The 20,796-nt window shown below is 48.5% G+C and overlaps 2 protein-coding genes across 2 annotated transcripts in view; one reads left to right on the top strand and one right to left on the bottom strand.

The window, feature by feature from the left end:
- Wdr62 (WD repeat domain 62) overlaps positions 1 to 8,471 on the bottom strand; it is a 41,386-nt gene extending 32,915 nt beyond the window's left edge. Inside the window, exons 1-6 of the mRNA XM_036188099.1 lie at positions 8,118 to 8,471; positions 3,004 to 3,095; positions 1,812 to 1,874; positions 646 to 703; positions 244 to 414; positions 28 to 165 (exon numbers count right to left, since the gene is read on the bottom strand). Of these exons, the coding sequence (XP_036043992.1) occupies positions 28 to 165; positions 244 to 414; positions 646 to 703; positions 1,812 to 1,874; positions 3,004 to 3,095; positions 8,118 to 8,297 (702 nt within the window). The 5' untranslated portion in view covers positions 8,298 to 8,471. The remainder of the gene's footprint in view (positions 1 to 27; positions 166 to 243; positions 415 to 645; positions 704 to 1,811; positions 1,875 to 3,003; positions 3,096 to 8,117) is intronic.
- Positions 8,472 to 8,899: 428 nt separating this feature from the next.
- Positions 8,900 to 18,868, top strand: Thap8 (THAP domain containing 8). Its single transcript, XM_036202344.1, is given in 6 exon segments — positions 8,900 to 8,976; positions 16,470 to 16,667; positions 16,855 to 17,006; positions 17,009 to 17,310; positions 17,591 to 17,699; positions 18,753 to 18,868. Coding segments are annotated over 5 exon segments (831 nt in total). The 5' UTR covers positions 8,900 to 8,976; positions 16,470 to 16,515.
- The last annotated feature ends 1,928 nt before the right edge of the window (positions 18,869 to 20,796 follow it).

Genomic DNA, 20,796 nt, shown 5'->3' with positions numbered 1-20,796 from the left:
CTGACTGGAATGGGGACAAAAACTCACCTTTGCTTCCGTGGAGACTTCTAAGAACCAAAACCTCACATGCCGATTCCCAACGGTGACAAAATAGCTGCTGTCCTCAGAGAAGGAGAGGGCGATGACTCTACATGACACCTTGTTGGAAGCCACCACAATGTCTTTCTGAAAGAGTGGGTGCAGACTGAGGATGCTGGTGACTCCCTGCCTGCCCAGATGCCCACAGGACCACTGGGTTCTCACCTTCCAGTCCCAGACATTGAGGACCATGTCATGTTGGTAGCCCATGGACACGATGTGCTTCATATTGGGTGAGAAGGCCACACAAGCCACACCATACTTGTGCCCCAGCATCTCTGCCACCTGAGTTTTTTCCTCCACATCCCAGATGCGTACAGCTGGCCTGTGCCCATTCTGTGGTAGGGTGGTAGGGTAAGGTATTATTACTGCTGAACAGTGTGCCAGGCAGGGTTAGAGGGGCTATTTAAGCTGAAGTTGACATTGCTACAATTTGTTCCCAAAAGCCACCTCCCATATTTGCCACAGGCCTTTTCTAAAACCAGGAGCCAATAAGGGATTCCCAGACCTGCTGGAAGCAGAAGAGATAGCTCCAAGACCTTTCCTACCTGCTCAGGCAAGACTCACCTCTCCTGTCACTATGTACTTCCCATCTGGGGAGAAGGCCAGAGCACTCAGGGACTTCCTAGGGACAAGGAAAGAGTCATCACTGGTTCCACCAAGGGTGACTACGCTCTCAGCATTCTGCCCACTCCTGGTCCCCAAGGCTGGGGAAAGGCTTGACGGAGCAATGAGTGCCAGCAGCTCCTACATAGCCAGCGTGGCACTCAGGAAAACATTACAAAAGCAAAGGGCTCTTCCTCCCTCAGCACCAAACACTGCAGACCCAGGATAGAGATTCCGCTTTCTTCCCCAGCGAGCTTCCCAAGACCCCCCCCCCAACATGACCCTGAAACTCAAATGCAGGGTCCAGTAGACTTGGCCTAACTTGAAGTGGTGCTCATTGGAGGACACTGGTAGACAGGGCACAGATATACTCATTGAGTACCTAGAACCCCTGACACCCAAATGTTTCTGATACTCCATGTGTGCACATGTGCGTGTGGGGGCCAGAGGTCAACTTTCGGGGGTGTGGCTCCTCAGGAGCTCTCTACCTTATTTTCTTGAGACAGGGACACAGGGCTCACCAGTTAGGCTAGACTAGCTGCTGAACTCTACCTTCCCCACACTGGAAATATAAGCACATGTCGCCACACTTAACTTTTTTGGGGTGTGGGGGTGGGGTTTCCAGACAGGGTTTCTCTATGTATCCCTGGCTGTTCTGGAACTTGTTCTGTAGACCAGGCTGTCCTTGAACTCAGAGATCTATCTGCCTCTGCCTCTCCAGAGCCACACCTCTTTCTGTGGGTCCTGGGGACTGGATTTGGGTCCCCATGCTTGCACAGCAAACACTTCACAGACCAGGTAAGCTGCCTCTCCAGCTCCTGTCTCGCTTACCCTGCACTAGCCTGAACATGGACTGAAGGCCAGACTAGCTGGCATGCCATTTAGAAGCAAGGCCATGTCCAGACTGTATAACGTTGCTCCTCCTTTATTTCAGCTCTAGAGGGTAGATTCTTGTCTCTGCTCATTGCTAGGTTGCCAGTACCAGAATAGTACCTAGTACAAAGCAGGCCCTGTGAACATTGCGGAGTAAATGAGTCACCCCCATGAATACCTCCAGGCTCTGTGGGGAAGGATTTGGGACAGCACCCTGGTCCCCCAACCCCACCCCATGCCCAGGCCCAGCCTACCTGGTAGTGTTAAAGATATGCTGCTGCTTGTTCTCTTTGGGGTTCAAGATCACCACCACACAGCTGGGGAAAAGGAAAACATGTCTCAACTGGGGGGTTGGGAGAAGCACTGGGTCCAGGGATGATTCCCTCGCCAAGGAAAAATCCATGTCTTAACATGGCTCCTTTTCTTTCTGTTTCCTTGTCTCATTATGCAGCCTAGGCTGGCTTTGAACTCCTCCTGCCTTAGGCTCCTGTGCCAAGGAGCTTTTGTTTTTGGTGGTGCTAGGGATGGAACCCAGGGTCTTAAATAGCTAGGCAAGCACTCTACCTCTGATTACCTCTCCAGCTTTTATAAGGCTCCCTCTAGGCAGAAGATCCTCTTTCAGGTTCCCCCTTCCTCCAGATAGTAACGCTGAGAAATCTTGGGCACCTGTCATTACTAATATAGTCTTAAACAGAAACAAGCACTTCCTTTTGGGGACTATTCTGGCAGGCCTCAGGCTTACAGAGACCTTATGGCTATAACAGCCTTAAATCTTCACAGTTGCCTGGTTAGGCCAAGGGTTCTTTAGATCTGATATAGAGGAATGAAGGTCAAAGAGGGCAAGTCCTTTGCACAGTCACCCAGAAGGTCAGAAATGGAGTGCGGATGTGAATGTACCCCAGCTGGATTTAAGAGCCCAGCCTGTCCTCCATCCTGGACTGTTTCCCAAGGTCTCATTAATAGATACTGCTTGTTACTAGGAGTCTACTCAGCCCTATCTTGCTGGGGGGGAGGGGGAAGGCTCTTTCACTGCCTAAGCAGGGCCAAGCTAGATCAGCATTTCTGGACAAAACCCAATCTCCTTCAATTCTCTCAGCTACCCAAATGGAGTGGAGTGTTAGTAGGTAGAAGCAGAGGTTCTAAGTAGGGCATATGTAGAAGAGCTGGACATGAATTTGGGTTTCATCCACTGGAGTTTCCTATAATTGCTACCACCTTCACATTTGTAGTCATGATTAAAAGGCTTTCCAAGCATTGACTTGCCAGGTACTGTTCTAGACACTGATGGGCTTGTGGAGAGGACGGAGACCAAGCTTGCCACAGCCCTCAGAGGGAGAAGCATTATCTATATTCTACAGATGGGAAGTCAAGGCCCAAAAAGATGCAATGATTTCAATTCCAATTCCTAACCAGCGACTAGCTGCTGAAGCCCACCCATGTGCTTACCCTGCCAGGTAGGCTACATGGCCCGTGCCAGGGTCACAGGTTAGCCCACTGCTGTTCTGGGCTGTGATGCCAAGCACCTTCTCAAGTGTCACCTGCAAATGAAGAGGCTGTCAGAAAAACATGCTCAAGAGGGCCCCACATGGCACAGCTGCCTCAGTCATGGTCTAAGGGGCCCTCCACACACACTCCTGAACACCTGAAGTCATGCTGGTCACCAGCAGCTGGCACTTGACTTGGCAGCGTTCCCTTGCCTGCTGCAAGGGAGACAAGAAGTAGCAGGGAAGGGACCGGGTCTGTAGGGAGGGGGACGGCCGGTGACAAATGGCCTCTCAGAAGTGTGCCAAGGGTGACCATGGATGAAAGACCTAAGGCCTGACAATCTGTAAGGAAGAAGATCACAAGCACCCTTGTTTACAGACTAGTCATGAGCTCCTGCAGCTGGTGTGTGGCACTGAGGGAGTGCACACCAGGGTGCTCTGGTTCCGATGCCAGCACTTCAGGCCACACAGGTGGGCACAGCACTGAGTGGGCACAGCACTGAGTGGGCACAGCACTGAGCAGAAGCAGTCTAGAGTTTTCAACAAGGAGAGAAACAAGTCACCCTAAAAACATTATCTCAACAGGTTGAAGACCAAGCCCAATAACAGAACGCTTGCCTAGCACATATAAGGCACTGGGTTTGAGCCCCAGCACTGGAAAAAAAAAACCCATTTATTTATTTATTTATTTATTTATTTATTCATTCATTCATATTCATTCATTCATTCATTTATTTATTTATTTATTTGAGACAGGGCCTATTTGTGTAGCCCTGGCTGGCCAGGAACTCACTCTGAAGACCAGGCTGGCCTGAAGCTTACAGAGATCCACCTGCCTCTGCCTCCTGAGTGCTGGGATTTAAAGGAACATGCTACCATGCCCAGGAAAAAAAAATTTTTTTAATCTCAAAAAATTACATGTGCCAGAATTCCATCATGGTTGCTAAAACAATAAATAAGAAACTACAGACTAAGAGAATTGTGGTACTTTCATATTTTAAACACACTAGTTTCTAATTACAGTAGAGTAACCCACTCTCAAGCCCAGCCACTGGCCTCAGAATTAAAAAGCAAACACAGGAGTGTACGGGCTAACATTTCTGAGTTCTTATCACAATCAGGCACTGTCCTCACACCTCTAAGTGGAGCTCCTCAACACACATGACAACCTTATGACACAATCACTACTGTCATCCAGAGCAGAGCCCCAGAGCAGCCACCCATGCGGAGGAGCCACTGCCAGGATTCTGGCACAGTCAGTCAAGCAATGGCACTCAATGGTCTTCCACACTCATTAGTTTTATAGGGCTTTAGAGTAACTGGACATTTTTAGAGTACAGCTTTTGTAAGCCAGATGATCTCTGTGATGTGCTGTCAAATGAGAAAATAAATAAATAACATCACCCCAAACACAATAACAAGAGTATTTAGAGTATTTAGTAGAGTACCGCAATGTGCCTACCAGGTGTTCTGAGGCTTAAGATATGTGTGCCCACAGAATTTCAAAGGTACCCTATGAGGAGGCTGGGTAAGGTGGCACACATCTGTGATTCCAGTACTTGGAAAGCAGGAGGAGTATAAGTTTGAGGCCAGTCTGGGCTATATAATAAGACCCTGTATCAAAGACAAAACAAATTAAGTCAAAAAGCTAGTTTGATGTGAGATTCTACATCATCATTCTTGTTTTACAGCTGGGACTGAGGCATGGCAAATTTCCTAACCTGCTACAAGAAACAGAGTACTGAAGATCACAGTCGGAGTCCAGAGGCTGTGCCAGACCACCTTATTGTGCCCTTTCTGTACTTGCTTCTATCATTATCCTCCACACAGCTTAAGAACACGTTACAAGGCACTTTCGGGAGCATGTAAGGTCCCTCTGAGGGAGAGTTAAAGTGGGTGTCTCTAGACTAGGATTCCAGAACACCACTTTGGACAGGAATATTCAGGCTGAGACTTGAAGAATGGGAAGGAGCCAGAGAGAGAGACTACAGCCAAACACCCAGGCACACAAACATCAAATTGCAAAGTCCAAGAGGCAGAATAGAACTTGCAACTTCAGGAAAACAGAAAGCAGGCCAGTATGGCTGGACCTCAGTGAGAGGGAGGACATAGAAGGAAGGTACAGCCAGCTGGTGGTAGTGGTGTACACCTTTAATCCCAGTCCTCAGGAGGCAGAAGCAGGTAGATCTCTGAGTTTGAGGCCAGCCTGGTCTACAGAGTGAGTTCCAGGACAGCCAGAGCTACACAGAGAAACCCTGTCTTGAAAAACCAAAACAACAAAAAGAAGGTACAGCCACTATGGTAAGCAAGGGCCGGGCATAGTGGCTCATGCCTTTAATCCTAGCACTTGAGGGATAGAGGCAAGTAGATCTCTGTGCATTCGAGGCCAGCCTGGTCTACATAATGAATTCCAGGAGAGCTAGAGCTACAAAACAGAAAGACCTTGTGGGCAAGGGCCACTTGCCTAGAATCCAGCAGTCTAGGTGGAGGGGACACATTCTCTAAGACATCAAAAACTCACCAGAGAGGGAAAAGAGCACCAGCAGCTGCCATGGATCCACCCTTTATTTGGACACTGTGTGTGCCAAGAAGGGCACAGTCACAATTTCATCTCCTTTCAATCCCATAGTATGGCTGTCGTCTCCATTTTATAAAAAGATTTATGTGCCCAGCAATGACTGGAGAACCACTCTTTTTGTTGTTTGTCTTTTTCTTTTTCTTTTTTTTTTTATTTTTTATTCATTTTTATTTTTTGAGACAGGGTTTCTCTGTGTAGCTTTGGAGCCTGTCCTGGATCTCACTTTGTAGACCAGGCTAGCCTCGAGCTCACAGAGATTGCCTAGCTCTGCCCCCCCACCAGTACTGGGATTAAAGGCGTGCGCCACCACCGCCTGGCCTTAAGAGCCACTCGGTGTTGCTGGTGGAGTGGAAAGCTGTCTTAGCAGTTAAGAGTACACTTGTTGCTCTCTCAAAGGACCCACAACCATCTGTGACTCCAGTTCCAGATGATCCTGCACCCACATGGTGCATATACATAAACGTAGACAGAACCCCCCCCCCAAAAAAAATAAGAATAAATAAGCCTTTAAAAAAAGAAACAAGAAACTATTGCCTTGGAGTCAGAGAGGTGGCTCAGTGTCAGAACATGAACCCAAGAATAGAGTCATGTGAGGGGGAATTCTGAGTGTTTGTGAGAAAATTCCAAGAAACCAAGACAAGAGTCTTATGACCTCAGTTTCTTCAAAAACATAGAATTGTTCTTGGATGATGCCTTTGTGCCCTCCCAGGTGTAGCAGACAGGAGTGAGTTGACTTCAGACTATTCATTACAACTGGCTTTTGTGATTTGTTCATGTGCCTCTATAGAGAAACATGTTTTTCCACGTGCAGCCTGTCCTTATGAGTGTACACTTTGCTCAGGTGACTCCTCTTAGCCCTCGGAGTAGAAACTGTCTCATGTTCTGAATAAAGCTGGCTCTTGCACGAGACTTTAGTCTGACTCATTTATTGGCTCCATTCTCCCAGGTCCCACCTCTAGAGCCGTAAATAACTCAGCAGGTAAAAGATGTTCTTGGGACCAAAGCTGACAACTTGAGTTCAAATCCCCAAAACCCACACAAGGAGGGTCTAATCTCAAAAGTTGACCTCAGACATTTACACATGCACCAAGGTACAAAATCCATCTCTCCCAATAAAAAAAGTGTAATATTGGGTTGGGGATTTAGCTCAGTGGTAGAGCACTTGCCTAGCAAGTGCAAGGCCCTGGGTTCAGTCCTCAGCTCTGGAAAAAAAAAAAAAAATGTCTGGCAGGGGCTGGAAAGATGGCTTCCAGGGTAAGAGCATGGGCTGCTCTTGCAGAGGACCCAAGTTCAATTCCCAGCACCCACATGGCAGCTCACAACTGTTTGTAACTCTAGTTCTGAGGGGTCTGGAATCCTCACCACAGACATATACATGCAGGCAAAACACCAGTGCATGTAAAATAAATAAAAATCATTTAAAAAATGTTTTGCTGGACTTGGGAGATGGCTCAGTGAGTAAGAAGTGCTTGCTTCTGAAAGTATGAGGACCTGAGTTCAAATCCCCAGCTCCCATGTAAAAATCTGGGCAAGGCTGCATGTGCCTGTAACCTCAGCATTGGGGGTAGCCTATTTAAAAAAAAAAAAAATGTTTTGCTAATAGCATTCCTTCTACCTAAAGTCATTTCTGTGTCTCAACATTTGTGGAACTGGCCAGGCGTAGGTGGCATACACCTTTAATTCCAGCACTTGGGAGGCAGAGCCCAGCCTGGTCTACAAAGGGAGTTCTAGGACAGCTAAGACTGTTACAGAGAAAAATCCTGTATTGAAAAAAAAAATTTTTTTTTTTTTGGTAACTGTTCTGTACACCCTCTTCCCCAGGCAGCACTATTGAGATTTTACAGATCATTACTCTCATTCTCCATAATTGTAAGCTGTAAATACAGAGTAAGAATCCCTTCTAGTGAAAGAAAAGGGAAGAAATCAGGAGCTGAGAAAAAAGGTAGATCAGAAATGTTAAGCAAGTAAGGGAAGCAAGTAGAGACTTTAAGACCCAGGGGAATGACATCAACAAAATATGGGGCGCCACAGAGGAGGCAGGGCACGAGCCACAGCCGCCCTCTCTTGCTGCTGCTGTGGATAGCCGGAGCTACACAACAGAGACACCTGGTGGGCAAGGCCCACCCAGCCCTATTCCATGAAAAAAGAAAGAAAAACAAGAAAACATTGGAGTAGAACAGATAAGTGGCTTAGGTTACAGAACGGGAAAGTGAGACCAGGGAAGACTTGTAAATGCAAACAATTTCCCAAAAGTTGGAACTAAAATAACGCCACGTGCTAGCACTGGGTGGAGCCAGAAAGATGGGCGGCACCCAACGCTGAAGCCAGCAGGAAAATGGGAGGAGCCTTTGCTAAGGGGGCGGGCCTTCCGGACCAGGCAGGCCAGCGGAGGCAGCCTGCAGCAACACCTAAGGGTGATGGGAGGCCGAGGCCCTCAGGGGGGCCAAGGCGGCACAGAGAAGCCCGGAGCAGGCTAAGCAGGGCGAGCGGACTCTCACCCGGTTCTGCACTGTGTCCTCAGGCGCCGCCGCGAGTCGCGTCCGCCGCCGGAGGCAGAGCGGTGGGGCAGGAGGCGGGGAGGACTGGTTTCTCCGAGCCGGCACTCCCGCCATAACGGAGGGCAGCTTCTCTATCGTATCACTCCGTGCGTAGCCTCCGGCCGCTAAGGCCGCCATCATCCTGTCAAAGACCCGCGTCCGTTACGCCCTTAACAGCCGCCTGTCGCCTGCACCCACTCGAATAGCGAATGGCCGCGGGAAAGCCGGCGCCGCCGCCCATTGGACGCAGCCGTCAGCCCGTCCGGCCAATCGCGGGGCTGCCAGGCGGGCTCATTGACCAATGGGAGCTAAGAGGCGGAGCTGGGGGTGGAGCCACGGCCTGTCTCCAATGCTTGTTTTTTCGCTCGTAGAGACGTAGGGCTTCTAACTTTTATGAGGCTAAGCCCGCAGCTGGTCTTTTGCCACAGTCCAGGGCGACTGGTCAAGCTGTAGCAGTCTCCCGGATGTAGCTATAGGGCGGAGCCAGAGAGCTTGGACTTGGCGCAGGCTCTGTGCAAGTGAGGGGCTGGCTTTGTGCGGATGCAGTCGCTCTCCCTTCGCGTGGTAGGGACGGGACATCGTCTGGGAGCACGAGAAACATCTTGTACGTCTGCGCCCTCAGTTTCCCCGTCACGCGTTGAGACCTCCCACCCGCTCCCCCGTGGGCTGACGTGAGGCCGGCTGATGGGTCGAAGTGCTGTCGCTGACTGGGCAGGACTCGACGGGGTTGGATAGCTGTGCCTAAGTACTGCAGGGCTCCAAACTGCCCCAACACTGCGGGCCAAGTAGGCGCAGACTACCAGCCTGCGAGCGTCTACCAGTGAGCGCAAGCACGGGGTGGGGCTCAAGGGGAAATGCAGCTGGGCAGACACTTGGTCCCGCTGCAGTCCTGGAAGATGCTGGGAAGATGCAGGTGTAGATAATGTAGTTAGTTCACTGCTACAATCCGAGCGAGAGGGATGTGTAGACACACAATTCTCCTTGTCCATCTCCTGTTTTGTTTTTCCTCTAATCTGGAGCATCACATGTTTGAGGTATTCAACATTGTCAGCCAGCTCACTGAAGCCAGTGGATTTTGGTCTCTTGTTTCCTGTTAGTCCTAGGTTTCTAGTCTACCAAATATTTGTTGGAAGGATTTGAGTTTAGCCCAGCTGTCCGTGTCTCAGCTCTCCTTTGAGGAAACTTTGTGCAGGGTAGAGAGGGTCAGGGGAGTCTTTACATCTAAATCAATGGATTTGTTTAGGTATGTTTTTTGACACTATGATGACATGTCACTGTGGGCATGTTGGCACACACGTGTAATCCCAGCACTTAGAAGCAGGAGGATCAGGTCCTCTTTAGTTACATAATCAATTAGAGACTTGCTTGGGCTACAGGAGACTCCCTACCTCAGAAAGCCAAAATGAAAGCTCGGTGTGGTAGTTCACATTTATAATTCCAAGATTTGGGAGGTGGAGGCAGGAGGATCCGTAGTTGAAGGTTGCATAAAAGAGTTTTAGGCCAAACTGGGCTACGTGAGAGTCTGTCTCAAAAACCAAAAACTTTAAATAAATGAATATCAATGTGGCACACAAAAGTCCCGAGAAATCTTGTTTCTGCTATGAGGAATCTTTTCTATATTGAGACAGGATTTCTCTGTGTAGACCTGGCTGTCCTTGAACTCACAGATCCTCCTTCCTCTTTCTCATGTATGCTGGGATTAAAAGAGTGCACCATTACACTCAGTTTATGATAGATCTTATAGACAGGTCTCTGGGCTTGGTGTGCACCTGTACTCCTAGGAGGTGGAAGTTGGAGGGCTTCAGGAGCTCAAGGTCATCTTCGACTACATAGCAAGTTCTGGACTACAGGAGACTTGTCTAAAAAACAGCAAAACCACATAGGTGAAAGGGTCAAACATTGATGAACTGAATACACAGGCAGGGGACATCAATAATCCTTTCTTTTGTCAGTACCTCCGCCCCAGTTTAGGCTATTACCTCATCTTTTAGCATGTCCTTCAAAACACTCCCCTCCAGCAACACTCACAGCAAAATCACTAAGACTTGGCCTGTACAAGTTATAATTGCAAATGGAAAAAATCTCAACTAAATGATTAGGAAATTGGGGGTGAGGGAAAGCACATTCCCAAACTGCTTCTCATTATATCTGTGTCACCCCCACTCATCACCTCTTACCTAGACACAGTGACAGATAGCTGCTCACTAACTCATCTTACAACAATAATATACATGAAGAGCATTTATGTGCCAGGCACTGCCTGGCATGTAATAGTACCGAGGACAATGACAACCAGCTCTGTGCAGCAGCCAGATAACTTGGTAAAAACCAGGGCATTTTGTTTTGCTTGTATGTTTTCAGATAAGGCCTTACATAGCTCAGGCTGACCTTGAACTCATGAAATTAAAAATAAATTTAAGCTCTTTAAAAATACTATTTATGATTGCATGGCAGGGGGTGTGCATATGAGTATTGATGTTGGCAGAGGCCAGAAGAGAGCACTGGATCTCCTGGAGCTACAGTTACAGGTAGTTTTGAGCTGCTGCAGTGAGTTCTGGGAACTGAACTCTGGTCCTCTGCGAGAGCAGTACATGCTTGTAACCACTGAGCCATCTCCAGCCCAACTTTGAACTTCTGATCCTGCTTCCACCTCCCAATCTGAAGATTACAAGCATGCACTACCATGCTTGGTTTAAAAACTGCTTCTCGGGGCTAGAGAAGTAGCTCAGAGGTTAAGAGCACCGACTGCTCTTCCAGAGGTCCTGAGTTCAATTCCCAGCAACCACATGGTGGCTCACAACCATCTGTAATGAGATCTGGCACCCTCTTCTGTATTAATAATAATAAATAAAAAAATCTTTAAAAAAAAACCAAACTGCTTCTCATCTTTGTTGGTGCCTACCAATGACTTCTGTTCATCACACAGGCTAGCCCATTTCCATCTCAGAGCCTTCATTGAGTTGGTGCCTATCAGTGACTTCTGTTCATCACACAGGCTAGCCCATTTCCATCTCAGAGCCTTCATTGAGTTGGTGCCTACCAATGACTTCTGTTCATCACACAGGCTAGCCCGTTTCCATCTCAGAGCCTTCATTGAGTTGGTGCCTACCAGTGACTTCTGTTCATCACACAGGCTAGCCCGTTTCCATCTCAGAGCCTTCATTGAGTTGGTGCCTACCAGTGACTTCTGTTCATCACACAGGCTAGCCCATTTCCATCTCAGAGCCTTCATTGAGTTGGCCTTGCAAAAGAAGACACTTAAGAGTCAGATGAAGACCGGCAAGATGGCTCAGTGGATGGAAGTGTTAACTGTACAAGCCTAATAGACTGAGTTCAATCCTTGGGATCCACAGTGGAAGAAAAGAGCTCACTCCTGAAAGTTGTCCTCCGACCTCCACATATGTGGACATGTGTGACATGTGCCTTTCCACCTACCTTCCTCAATATTAATATTAATTACATTTTTAAAAAGGGAGCCAGGTGGTGGCACACGCCTTTAATCTCAGCACTCAGGAGGCAGAGCCAGGGGAATCTCTAAGTTCAACGCCAGCCTGGTCTACAGAGTGAGTTCCAGGACAGCCAGGGCTGTTACACAGAGAAGCCTGTCTCAAAACAAAACAAAACAAAACAAAAAACCAGGAAAAAATTTAAAAAGTGAAGAAGAACCCAGATGTGGTGGTACACTCTAATCTCTGTATGAAGGAGGTAGAGGCAGGACAGCCAGGGCCTGGACACCCTATCTCAATCACCATCAACCCCCAAGAAAAAGAAAGGAAAAAAGAATATTTCCCAAAGAGATTCAAGAGCAGGCTTGGTGCCAAGTAGGAAATGAGGTGAAACAGTGAGAAATGGCTTCTGGGAAGTAAGTTGAAAGCCTGCCAAGAGCAAAAGAGAACATTTATTAGTCCTTTTTAGGTCTTTTAGAGCTTTGTTCTAGGGGCCTATTATTAAGAAGTTACATCTTAACAATCGCAAAGTCCTCAACAAACAGTGGCTTAAGCAAGTTATGAAGTCCATTATCATAGGATATTATTTTAAGATACATTATATTTGTTTATGCTGTGGAATATTTGTTTAATGATGCAAACGTGCTGCATTCTTTTATATTGCATTTGTTTAACTCTGTGAAGCTGTGTTACTGTGCCTGTCTAAAACACCTGATGGTCTAATAAAGAGCTGAACAGCCAATAGTGAGGCAGGAGAAAGGATAGGCGGGGCTGGCAGGCAGAGAGGATAAATAGGAGAAACCTGGGAGGAGGAGCAAGGGATCAAAGAAGGAGGACAATGATAGGGGCCAGCCACACGGCCAGCCACACAACCACACGGCCAGCTACACGGCCAGCCACACGGCCAGCCACACGGCCACACGGCCAGCCACAGAGTAACAGTGAAAGTAAGATATACAAAAGTAAGAAAAGGAAAAAGCCCAGATGTAGCTGGAATAATTTAAGTTAGGAAAAGCTGGCTAGAAATAAGCCAAGCTAAGGCTGGGCATTCGTAAGTAGTTATAAGTCTCCATGTGTTTACTTGGGAGCTGGGTGGTGTCCCCCCCCAAAGAGTTAAAAGCAAAAGAGTAAAACAACCAACATCTATGGAACCAGCTTCATTAAGTTACACAGTAGTCACAAACTCCCCAGTTTCAGAGGCTTACTACAGCTTGGGTATAGTCCTTGATCACACTGTCTGTTGCAGGTAATTGCTAACCCTGCTCTACAGTATTTTAGTTGGGGACTCAGCCTGGAGGAGCTGTCCCTATTTGGAACATTGGGTCTTATGAAAGGAGGAAAAGAAAATGCAGAGATCTACCCAGTGGTTCCTGGGAAATTTTGTGTTTAGGAGTGGCCTGTAGTACCACACTCACATTCTTCAGAAATAGCAGTTATATATAGTGAGCAGCTTGTCTATGGAACAGAGCATAAGTTTTGAACAGTACAACTCCCCACGGGATTTTGGTTCCCTTTAAGATTTAATTGTGTGGCATATACATGCGATTGCAGGTATCTGGAGAGACCAGAGACAGTGGATCCTGCTAGAGCTGGAGTTACAGGTAGTTGTGAGCTTCCCAATGTGGGTGCTCAAAGCCAAACTTGAACTCAGATCCTCTGTAAGGACAAAGTGCTTTCTTACCTATTGAGCCATATCTCCAGTACCCTATGTTTCTCTTCTATCAAACAAGTGCAGAGGTTGGCGTACCAGCATTGGTATAGCAGCCCCATCATTGTCCAAGAGGAGGGTCTTCTCCTGTTGTATCATCCTTAGCCTGAGGCTCCAAGATAACTAACTGCCAGTGCCCCAGCCACCATGCCCTGCCATTCATTCCTACAGGGGAGGAAACAAAAGTCTCAATGCTAAACTGACCTAGTCCCTTTACAAGGCCTTCCCAGGAACCCCATTCAGTGGTAGCTTTGTCATTATTGGTCCCACACAACTGCAAAGGAGGCTGGTAAGAGTGTAGTCTTCTAGCTATACAGTTAACCACCCTGAAAAAAATCACTAGTTATGTTAAGAAAGAAAAGACCTTTTAGAGCATGCTGTCCCATCCTCTGAATATGACCAGCCAGCCTCACACAGGTAATAAAGGTGAACACTTGTCCAGTTAATGCAGGTGTTTAGAGGGAGGGCCCATCGTGAATGCTGCCATCTAGAGGGATACAAGAGAAAAAGCCTAGGCCAAGTTGTGGAGAGGTTTTGTTATGCTAATCACTTTCCTTCTGTATTCTTTGAAGCATTCTGATCTGCTGGAGTGTGCTTTCTCCTTTACACATCCCACACTACAGGAAAGCATATACCAGCCAGAACATATAGTACGTGACTCACCTGGGATACTCTTTTTTCCAGAAAATGCTAATGAGCTCAAAGTTGTACTTTCATTAGGAAGGAGAAACAAGAGGGTGGATATTGGAGTAGTCAGCTGGCAGGCTCTGTGTGCAGCGAGGAGAAGGGTGCTGCGTCAGTAGGTCTCTGTCTGTGTCCGGGAAGGATGGGGCTAGTGAGGACATTTAGCTCCCGGATGGAGGCTGAAGGTACTCCCTGCGACATCCGGACCCCCTGGCTGTGCGCCCTGCAGTTCAGCTCTTTGTGTGTGAGAGTGTCTGAATGGCCCTTCTGTCCTCTTTACCTGTAGTCCCCACTTTATCTAGTTTTGGCTGAGCTGTCTTGCTCCATCATCTCTCCATCCCACTATTTCCTCACCAGCAGTCTTTAGTTTTTCACATTTCCTTTCCATAGTTCCTCCTGGGTGGGTTAGTTTTTCAGACAGGGTCTCCCTATATAGCCTATACTGGCCTGTAACTTGCTGTGTAGCCTAGGCTAGCCTTAAGCTTGCAATCCTCCTGCTTTTGCCTCTCAAGTTCTGGAGTCACAGTTGCATGTGACCATGCCCCATTCCCTACAGTTTCTCTGTGTAGATATAAGCAAACATGAATGTATATTCCTATTTCTCTTTGATTACTTTAAAAAATGTATACATGTATATCTGTGTGTCAGTGTGTGTACATGCCACATATGTGCATGTGCCCACAGAGGGCAAAAGTGTCATAGAATCTCCTGGAACTGGAGTTACAGACATATGTGAACCACCTGATGTGGATGCTAGGAACTGAACTCCAGTCCTCTGTAAGAGCAGCAAGTGCTCTTAACCATTGAAACATCTCTCCAAATGCTCCTCAGTCAGTTATGTTTGCTGTTCACTTTTAGACAGGATCTCACTATGTAGCCCTGTCTGGCCTAGAACTTGTTATGTAGAACAAGCTGACCGTGAACTCAAAGAAATCTGCCTGTGTCTGCTTCCTGCATGCTGAGATTAACCTGGCACTAGTTTTCCATTTGTGGTGTTATTTCTCTTTTATGTACTGTTAATGAATATTTAAACATGAGGGGGCTAGAGAGGTGTGTGTGTGTGTGCAAGTTCAGGTGCCAGAGTCAACATCAGGAGTCCTATTGCTTCCCATCTAGTTTTGTTTGTTTGTTTGTTTTGAGACAGGGTCTCTCACTGAGTCTAGAGCTCACCATTTTGGCTACACTGGCTAGCCAGAGAACTTCATGGCTCCATCTGTCTCCATCCTCCAGCACCGGGGTTCTAGCTACACTCTGCCATTGCCTGGCTCTTATGTGGGTGCTGGAGATCCAAACCCAAGTCCTCATGCTTGTACAGAAAGCATTGAGCCATCTTTTTTTCTTTTGTTTTTGTTTATCAAGACAGTGTTTGTCTGTGTTGTCCTGGATCTTGCTCTGTAGATCAGGCTGAGAGAGATTCACCTGGCTTTGCCTCCCGAGTGCTGGGATTAAAGGCGTGTGCTACCACTGCCTGGCTCTCCAGATGTCTTACATGGGGTTTTTCGTGGATGGTTTATTGCCCGTAGGGGTCTATATCCTACGTTTGGGTTACTGTTTGATTTAATTTTTATTACATTTATTTTTTATTTATATGTGTGTGGTATATATGAGGAGATCAGAAGATAAGTTACAAGAGTAAGTTCTCTCTAGCCACCATGTGGGGCATGGGAGTTGAATGTAGGTCATCAGGCTTGGTGGGAAGCCTCTCTACCCACTGTGTTATCTTGCTGGCTCTTTTTTATTTAATTATTTTTTTTTTTTTGAGACAGAGACTCAAGCTTGCTATGTAGCCAAAGATGACCTTCAAATTGAACTTGAGATCCTCCTGCCTCCACCTCCTGAGTGCTGGGATTACAAGCATGCACCACCACACCTGGTTTATATGGTGCTGAGGATGAACCCAGGGATTTGTTTGAGTTACCTACCCAATGAGCTACATCCCCAGGCTTTTTCTGGGGTGGGAGGGGCAAAGGGGGGGGTCTTACTGTGGCTCAGGCTGGCTTCAAATGCACGGTAATTCTCCTGCCTCAGCTTCCCTAATGCTGGGATTACAGATGTGCTATACCATATCCAGTTATAGGTGGATGTTTCTTGGATGTGCACATGCACATGTATGTACATATACACACAGATCTATTGTGGAAGAATCCCTAGTATATAGATATAAAGAATATTTCCCTTGGACTCTCATATTCTAATATCCAATTTTATAAACTCCTGCCTCAAATTCATGCACATGAACAGACAGAGTTGGAGGGTGGCAGTGGGTAGCCATGGCAGAACCCAGCTGGCAGAAGAGGGACTCAAGCTGGGATGAGAAGAGCAGCAGAGGAAAGATGCTGGAGCCCCAAATAGGGTGTGAGCATGAGAGAGGCAGCCCAGGTGATCTTGGAGCCCAGGGTTCTTGGGTGTGACTATCCTCCAGTCAGGGTGCATGGGGACCTGTGGCACTCTTCCACTGACTCTAATAGGTTGCAGGTTCCCACTGAAGGATGGTCCCAGGCTGCAAGCCTGGCTGTGGCACATGAGCCGTGAACACTGGGTACCCAGCTGCCACCAATACTTGAGTAGTGAGCATTTCACACTCTCCTGCTTCCAGTGGCGAAGGGGAGTTCACTACCTACTGCCTGATGCAGTGCCCTCCATCTTCTGCAGGGTATCAACTGAAGTGAGGAGGTCCCCAGCCTTGCCACCTAGGAAATCTGGACTCCAGTTCTCTTCCCCTAAGGCAAATCCCTCTTTGATTCTGTCCTTCAGCCTTCCCTTCTAAAGGAGATCTCTGTAAGAACTGCTCCTGCTCTTAGGCCTAAAGGAGTATCTCTGATGCTTTAACCGCCCCCACCCCCCATCTTGTCTTTTAGAGCCAGACAAGAACTAGAAGCACCCAGAAGCCTGGGCAGGAGGTTTCATCTGTGTGCCTGGAGCCCAGCAGCATGGCGTCTGGCCCAGTGCATTTCCTGGTACTGGGACCCACATCAGGAGACCCCGAGACTGTGACCACCATGCTGCTGACCCCTTGCCCCTCCCACTTCCTTCCACAGGGCCAGGGCCTGGAGTCTCTGACCAGCACCCACAGGCTGGGTTGGAGGCTACTCTTGGGGCACTGCAACAGATAGTTCACAGGTTGCAGAGGCACCAGGAGTGACACCAGGCACAGCTGCAAGCTTTGGAACAGCTGGCACAGCAGCTGCATGGGGAGAGCCTGCTGGCCTGTACACAAGGGTCCATTGTGTTGGGCGAATGCCCCTGGGACACTGCAGTTTCTGCTTTAAACCAGGGTCCAGTGTCTGAAGAAGCTCTCATGCCTTTGGGGTTGTGGGTGAGACCTCACAGCAGAGTGCTTGTCTAGTAAGAGCCAGGATCTGGGTTCCATTTCCAGCACCAGCCAGACAAAACAGGCCTTGAGTGTCAGTGCAGGCCTGTAATCTCAGCAACTTCAAGGCCAGGCTAGACTAACTAGCAAGTTTAAAGCTAGCCTATGCTATCTGTGACCCTGTCAGAAATAAGCAGACACTACAAATCTGTTAATAGCAGCCAATCATCAATCAGAGCTGAGTGATGGCTGCTCAACTAAGGCATAATTAAGAAACACGTTTAAGGAGTTGTCCGTGCCAGACCGAAGCTTACTGAAAACTGCTATGATCATGATGCTGCTTTGGTGGCGTTCTCCAGATATAAAAGCACAGAGTCCTAACTTTCACCAAAGCGGTAGGCATAGAACTGTAGAACCAGGAACCACCATGGGGCTTGTGTTTGCAGCCCTGTCAGGCTGTCTAAAGCAACTAGGCAACTCCAGTATTATACTGCTGAGTTTGGTCTTTTGAGAGGTGTAAAATAAATCAATTCTTGACATTTGTTCTCTGCTTATGACTCCGTGGTAAAGGTGGGCTCTAGCTCAGTGATAAGTGCTTGTTTAGCATGTGTGAGGTCCTGGGTTCAGTCTGTAGTACTCTAGCGGAGGTGTCTTCAGCTGGTGGGTTGGACATACCCTACAGGCGAGACTGTTTGGTCACAACAGTGCTTTAGAATGGTTGGTTTGTGGTGACCCAGAAGATAAAGAGCCCTGGGTCCATTTTCCCAGGTGACAGTGGTCAGCTGGAGATGCAGTGTGGTTGCCTTGAGACTGTGGCCTGGGCACCAGTTGTGTGGTGGGGCTGGGACAGAGCTCAAACTGATGCCTGGAGCTTCCCGTGGAGCTTGCTGGGGTCCCTGGGCTGACATTGTCTCTCTCCACATCCCTGTCCCGGTTTCGTCTCTACCTCCTACTAAACCATCTTCCCCCTTTTGTATGTGTTGGGTGCTCTATCTGTGTGTGTGCCTGCAGGCCAGAGGAGGGCACCAGATCCCATTTAATTAGATGGTTGTGAGCCACCAAGTGGGTGCTGGGAATTGAACTCAGAACCTCTGGAAGAGCAGCCAGTGTTCTTAACCTCGGAGCCATCCCTACTAATTCATCTTATCTCACCATCTCCTCCACATTCACTGAATTTCTGTCTCCATTTTGCTACCCCCCACCTGTCCCCGACTCCCATGCCACTCTTCATCAGTATCTTTCCATGTCTTTGTCATATGTTCCTGCGTTTATCTTCCCACCCTCCCCATGACTGTCTCTGACCTCACATCTGCTGCCCTGTCTCTCCACATCTCTCCATTCACATCTTGTTTCCGACACCCCTGGCCTTCCTGTTCCTCACAGTATGCCTGCCTGTCACCCTGTTCCCACCACTTCTTGCTGGGATGACTCAGCTGCCTGGACCTGAGGATTCACCATCATCTGTGGAAGGCCTGACATAGCTGTGACCCTTGCCCAAGGCCATACACCTGCCATCCTGGATGCTAAGCCCAAGCCCCTGGACACTCAGATGCCCCATGCGTAAGGGTCAGAGTGACAGGATTGAGAGAGAGAGAGATGGAAGGTGGAAGAAGAGGTACCACACTTGGCTTTGGCCTGGCCCTGTTGCCTATACCTGGGGAAAAGCAATGCTCCCAGCACTGGGTCCCACTCTCGTCCACTTGAACCTTGAATGGAACCTTGGACCAAGTTGCCCTGGAGCCCTCATCCCCTCGGATGCTCATCCTCTGGTGTTTCCAGCCCCTGCTATCCCCAATTCAAACCCTTGGCAATCAGTTAAACAAAGTCTGAGCAGAATGAGGAGGGTCACTCGCTCGAGGGATGCTGTGCCTGGTTCTGAAGAGTCCTGGTGTGCTGTGCCAAGCCTGCTGTGGGGTTGGGAACACAGCCGTGGACATAGCCTCAAAGCATGCCTGCCTTTGCAGTCATGTCTGCTTGAGTAGAAAGTGAACTGGGAAACTAATAAACCAGATCGTTTCAAACTGACAAGGCATCCCAAGACTGAAGAGGTATGATTGATAGGGGCATGGGGATGGGGTGGTAGTGGTCTATGGAACCTGGGCGGAGAGGGGGCTGTATAGAGGGCACTCCGGCCAGTGTAAGAACGATGATTCGGAGGCCCTACCCTCTGGGTCATCAGAGTAAGGAAGGCTGTATTGCCCTAGAGGACACCTAAGGGGGTGGTGCAGTGTTTATAAGAAGAGCCAAGATGTTACTGAGAAGGCGCCTGCGGGTTATATTAAGAGGGAAGGGAGGGGACCATACAGGTGTGTGTGGGGGGACCATGAGGATGCAGGTATAGCTGCAGTGAAGTGAACTAAGGAGAGTGAGAGAAGGTGAAGTAGGAGAAGGGACAGACAGCCAGGCGGTGGTGGTGCACGCCTTTAATCCCAGCACTCGGGAGGCAGAGCCAGGCCGATCTCTGTGAGTTCAAGGCCAGTCTGGTCTACAGAGTGAGATCCAGGAAAGGCGCAAAGCTACACAGAGAAACCCTGTCTGGAAAAAAAAAAATTAAAAAATAAAATAAAAAAAAAAAGAGTGTGGACCAGCATGAGCATGAATGTGCATGCATGCATGCATGCATGCGCATGCCTGGTGGTGGCAGTAGAGGAAAGGATTGTGGTTCTTGATGTGTTGCCCAGGTTGAACTGAATTGCAGGCCTTCCTCTTCAGAATCCTAAGTGCTGGTCGTAGGCCTGTACCATACCTGTTAACACTGCCGGTCACCAGGGTTGATGTCAGACAAGCAGATGTGGGACACATTAATAGGGACAGTTCAGCCAGGCTGGGGACAGAGCACAGAGGAAGCTGCCGCTCTAGTCCAGGTGGGAGTATGGACCTGGATGAAGGCTGAGAGAGGAGGAAGAGGGGTGGAAGGCAGTGGCCCAGGCCAGGGTGATTTGGGGTGCAGCAGGCAAGGCCAGCCCAAGTGTGAGGCTAGAAGCGATACACATTTTCAGAGGTGCCAGCCAGAGCCGATGGGCACCTTCAGCACCACTGCAGCCATCATACTTGGCTCATGCTTCAGCACGACTTGCTACAATCCCTTGAGCAAGTGACTTACTAACGGTTCTGTCCTGGGTGATGAGGATGAGCGTGAGGACGAAGATGATTTAAAAAGAAAATGACGTGGGGCAAGCTTGAAGGAGTTAAGACTAGGATTCCAGAGAGCGGAAACACCCAGCATCAGACTCAAGGCTCTACCCGGCCTGGTTTGCCGAGTGGAGGAAAACACCCGTGCCTGCCTTCTTACCCATCTCTTTCCAGCCTCTCTCCAATTTCTATGCCTGTCACATCCTTCCAGGAAGCCATCTCCCCTTCCTTTGGAGGTCCTGAGAGCCTAACCCCTTCTCATTGCAGCCTGCAGCTTCCACCTCGACTGTCTCCCAGCATCTCCTCCCCCCCCCACCCCGCGTCTAGTCACTGCGCATGCTCCGCCAGCGCCCCTCCTTC

Source organism: Onychomys torridus, chromosome 1, assembly GCF_903995425.1.
Source record: "Onychomys torridus chromosome 1, mOncTor1.1, whole genome shotgun sequence".
In the NCBI taxonomy this organism is placed as follows: domain Eukaryota; kingdom Metazoa; phylum Chordata; class Mammalia; order Rodentia; family Cricetidae; genus Onychomys; species Onychomys torridus.
This window is presented reverse-complemented; position numbering and strand designations above follow the sequence as displayed.